Raw genomic sequence first — 4,835 nt, 5'->3', positions numbered from 1 at the left:
GATCCGGTAGTCATAGATTGCTCAATGTTCCCAGAGCCAGACTTAAATAAAGAGGTGAACGTGCCTTTGCTGTTGCGGGTCCTAAACTCTGGAACAGTTTACCAGTTCATATTAGATCTGCTCCTACAATACAGATTTTTAAATCTTTGCTTAAAACTCATTATTTTTCCATTGCTTTTAATGTCCCTTGATAATTAATTTTTTTTATTCGACTTCTGTTGTTGTTCTGATTTTCTTTTGATATCCTGTTGATAATTTGTCTCTGATTTTATCTGTGATTTTTTTTTTTATTGTTTTGCTTGTATTTATTTTATCTGATGCTGTAAAGCACATTGGTCAGCTGCCGCTGTTTTAATGGTGCTATATAAGTAAATTAAACTTGAAACTTGAAACATGTTTTATCTATATGCTATGTCTCTACATAGCATTTTAAGGCCACGACATATTATCACGTTCCCAGGAGTTAATATGACATTCCCACGAGTTAATATGTCGTGGCCACAACAAAATTAAGTGAACCGAACATGTCTCCTCCCGGTCACTGTACCTAACAATGTAACTTTCGTTAAACTTTTAATAAATTGATGTTAAATTGTATAAATCTTAATTTAACCATTAAAATGGAGTCCAGAAAAATTAAAACGGAAAAAAAAATGATACTGGGGATAAAACAGATTACATTGGGCCCTAAATGAGATATATTATTACATTAATGAATACTGGCAAAACACTGGAGAAAACCTTATGGATTTTCATGTTTGCTTCAAATTTCTTCAGAGAAAAGTGTTATTTTTCACATTTTTACCCAAAATAGGCTGGTGTGAGCATTACTGTGTGCTATAAATACATGTAATGTTTGCTTCATTCATACTGTAAGCCGGGAGGCGCCCTCGTCCACATATGCCTTACAATAATAATATTACTTCTGGCGATCCAGAAAATCACTAACATAGACAAAGGCTTACAGCTATCGCTGCAACTGAATAAAAAGAAGCCACATCAGATGACAAAAGGAAGTTATTTCAAACACTCGACTGATATTATTTAGTCAGTTTGCAGTAAAAATGTTATTAAATGTGTATTTTGTTGGTCAACAGGTTAAATGCTCTCATTACTCTGGTGTGTGTGGCTATCAGAGAGATGAGCGAGCGAGAAAGCGCAGCTGGTATCGGTGTATCGATAATGCGAAAAAAGAGTACTGAAATAGTTTCTACTGTGGATGTACCATCATGCATCCAATAACTGAGTAAACATTTGCTGCAACACACTCTGACCAAGGCATCCATTGACCAATGAAGTATATATATTTATATTTAGTCATTTAGCAGACGCTTTTATCCAAAGCGACTTACAAATGTGGACAATAAAAGCAGTCAAAACTAACAAAAGAGCAACAATATATAAGTGCAAATGACAAGCTCTTGCCAGTCTTAGGGCTTCAACAACTGAAAGCAAGGCAGTCTCAGTCGAATGTCCACTTCCGAAGCCAGATTGGTTGATGTCCAGGAGGTTGTTCTGTGTAAGTAACTCCAGTCTAACTGACCTGGGTCTATCAACACCCTTCAAACACATCTTCTCAGTCAGCGCTTTCTCATGTGTATGAGATGCCCAAGCCAAAAGTGCCAACAATGGACCCTTTTCACATTTCCAGAGTTCTCAGAAGAAGTAGTCATAGCTGAGTAAACTACTGTGGTGACTATATTTGTGAAAAAAGAAGAAAAAAAGAAAAAAAAGAAAGCACAACCGTGATTCCATGATTTTACAAACGATTTACAATGCTAATAACTGTGTGAATGCATCATCAGCCTGTGAAAAGGGTCCATATGTAAGAGTTACGGATGTTAGACACTTAGACCTGAAACACTTCCACAAATGCCATGCTCACTCCATGCACACTCACGGCTGCCAAGAGTGCAACGTAATACACACACAGTGATTATACCCATCACTGATGGCCTTTGACCTGCCGTTTGGGAAGGCCTGATAGAAAGCCGTGGAGGGATTCCTTGCGGATAAAAGAAAGAAAAAGAGAGAGAGATAAATAAGGTAATATAATGTCAAAGTTTTAGAAGGAAAGACCAAAACAAATCTGCTGTGATGCCTTAAGGGCTTTCAAGACACAGTTGAATGGTCATTCATATCTAAGAGTGAAAAGGCTCAGGGTGTGAAACAGCTCTGGCGACTGAGGCCCAAGCTACAGGCCTGAAGTATTCAAAGTTCAGAGTGAATATATGCCAAACAGGAAAAGTCAGAACAGCCATTGAGTGTGAGACACAGATCCCCTACACAAACGATCACATTGATTTACAGCCAAGTTTATACAGCTTAACTAAAAGGAGATTAATTCGATTTTCTTTGGTTGATCATGCAACACAGTGAATGTTACAAAGTGGCCATTATCCTTTGACCAGCAATGACTTGACTCACTTATTATAGTTTTTTTTTAGTTTTTTTATCTGGCTTCACTGGAATTGTGTGCAAGCTCATTTCTGCCACTGAATAAAAAATAAAAACGGTTACTGTGAGTTTTTGTATCACAATTCAGATTTTTTTCCTCACAATTTTGAATTCTTTTCTCAGAATTGTAGGTTTAAATCAGGCAATTCTGATGAAAGTCGGAATTGCGAGTTTATATCTTGCAGCTCTGACTTCACAACACACAATTGTGAGTTTATATCCCACACTTCTGAATTTATAGCTCCCAATTGCAAGATCAGATCTCATAATTCCCAGAATAAACTCACAATTGCGAGAAAAAAAAAAGAAGTCAGAACTGCAATATAAAAAAATGCATTTGTGAGAAAAAGTCAGAATTGTGAGATAAAAAGTTGCAATTACCCTTTTTTATTTTTTATTCAGTGGCAGAAATGGGCTTCCACAGAATTGCCGTGACTTCTTGTTTCCATAATAATAATAATAATAAAAAAGCAAATTAGCTAATTATAAATTTAAAGCATCTTAAACACACACACACAATTATTCCAAATGTTCAAATGTGGTCTTGGTCCAAACGTTGGCCTAGAATACAATACTGAATAATTTAACATTTACAGCTACAAAATAGCTGTCTCTAACCCAACAGAAGTTGTGATAGAAATGGTATTTGTTTAGAAAACACAGAAGGTCAAACCTCATAATTAATACACCATTTAGTTACAAAAAAGGTAGTTTGTGGGGAGAATCTGTGGAATAAATTCATTATGAAACAAAATGTGTTAAATGGAGCTAAGTGTGCTACACTCCAACTGGTACATGAACGTAATTTAGGCAATTTGGAGCAATTTAGCAATTAAAATATTTTTAAATATTTAATAATTAAATCATCTCTTTTTTTTTTTTTAAATAAGTAGAGCTTGTAAAGTGAGGTCCAAAAAAAGTGTACAATTGCAAAAAGTGCATGCACACAACATTTATAAAAGCAAATGAAGGACTTCATAGATTTGTACTCAAATTCTACTGAAATCTGCAAAGCTTTCTACAGAACTCTTTGCGAAAATTTCCACGTGGGCTTGGTAATTCTTGAACAAATGATTGCATAAATTCAGTCAAAAAAACAAAACGGAAACAAATACAGAGAGAATGGATAATTAGCAAAATTCACTCAAATGGTGCTTAAAACAAACACTTGTGGAAATATTCTTTCATGTTTCCACCAAAAGATGACGACTGACAAATGGAATTACCCTGGGGACGTGAAGCTGGCAGAGGATTACGCAGAAACATGTTTCTGTACACTGAGCTGTATAAGCTCTAACAACAAAGAACATATAGAAACAGAGCATTCAAAGAAGAGGGTATCACAAAAACTCTTATTTATATTTCAGGATGTCTGCTATCAACTGAAATTAAAATAAATTGATGTTTATCTGCTTACCCCCGGCATCCAAGATGTAGGTGACTGTGTTTCTTCAGTAGAACACAAATGAAGATTTTTAACTCAAACTGTTGAAGTCTGTCAGTCATATAATGGAAGTGAATGGGAATCATGGCTTTGAGAGTCAAAAAAACATACACAAACAAAACCAAATTAAACCCTGCGGCTCGTGACGATACATTGATGTGTAAAGACACGAAACGATCGGTCTGTGCAAGAAACTGAACAGTATTTATATCGTTTTTTACCTCTGATGCACTGCAATGTCCGAACTGTTCTGTTTACTCAGTTACAGCAATAGCAATGCCTTTGTCCATATTAGCAAAACGTATAGGGATTTCCTGAGTCCTATTACTTCTGTGATGTGGAGTTTCTGTGCGAGGGCGCCCTCTGGCGTCCAGTATGAATGAAACGGACATTAAATGTGTTTATTAGCGCTCAATAATGGCCAATCCATCCTATTTTGGCTATTTTTTATTTTTTTTAAAGTATCGGTTCAGGTACCGTTTTGGCACCAGTATCGTAAAAAACCCAAACGATACCCAACCCTAATTAGGAGTTAAAACGGATCGCAGTTGATCCATAATACGTATGGATGAGACCCTACCGTTCGGCATGTGAGTGATTCGCAGATTAATTTGCCAATTTACACGTTCAAGCAATTTTAAACCACAAGTAGAAGAAACGAAAAAGAGCTCAATTCGTTACTCACGTGCTGTTCTCGCACACAATCAAAGCGCGCACAAGCATAGAGACGTGTTTCAGACAGCACGGAAATACAGTTGTGTATACAAATTAGCCTATGTCAAAAACCCTTCACAGCATTGTCATTCTCTGTGCTTTAAATTTTTTTTTCTAGCTTATCCGAAAAAATTGTCCGATCTGTGACTAAAGAAAAAACAATATAATGCATTGAACCACTATATAATGCTATTATAATACTATATAATAGCCTAATATA

General features: G+C 35.9%; 1 protein-coding gene across 2 annotated transcripts in view; it reads right to left on the bottom strand.

Moving 5' to 3' along the window:
• Positions 1-4,835, bottom strand: part of LOC107732673 (TSC22 domain family protein 2-like) — a 32,232-nt gene that overhangs the window by 18,088 nt on the left and 9,309 nt on the right. The window contains exon 2 of one of the 2 annotated variants that reach the window (XM_016544080.1): positions 1,943-2,005. The exons of the other annotated variant lie outside the window; for it this stretch is intronic. Within the exon in view, the coding sequence (XP_016399566.1) occupies positions 1,943-2,005 (63 nt within the window). The remainder of the gene's footprint in view (positions 1-1,942; positions 2,006-4,835) is intronic. 2 annotated transcript variants of the gene reach the window in all.

The sequence above is a fragment of the Sinocyclocheilus rhinocerous genome, unplaced genomic scaffold (genome assembly GCF_001515625.1).
Source record: "Sinocyclocheilus rhinocerous isolate Xijiao unplaced genomic scaffold, SAMN03320098_v1.1 scaffold579, whole genome shotgun sequence".
Taxonomy (NCBI): Eukaryota; Metazoa; Chordata; class Actinopteri; order Cypriniformes; family Cyprinidae; genus Sinocyclocheilus; species Sinocyclocheilus rhinocerous.
The sequence above is the reverse complement of the archived record's forward strand: the minus strand, read 5'-3'. Positions and strand labels throughout refer to the sequence as shown.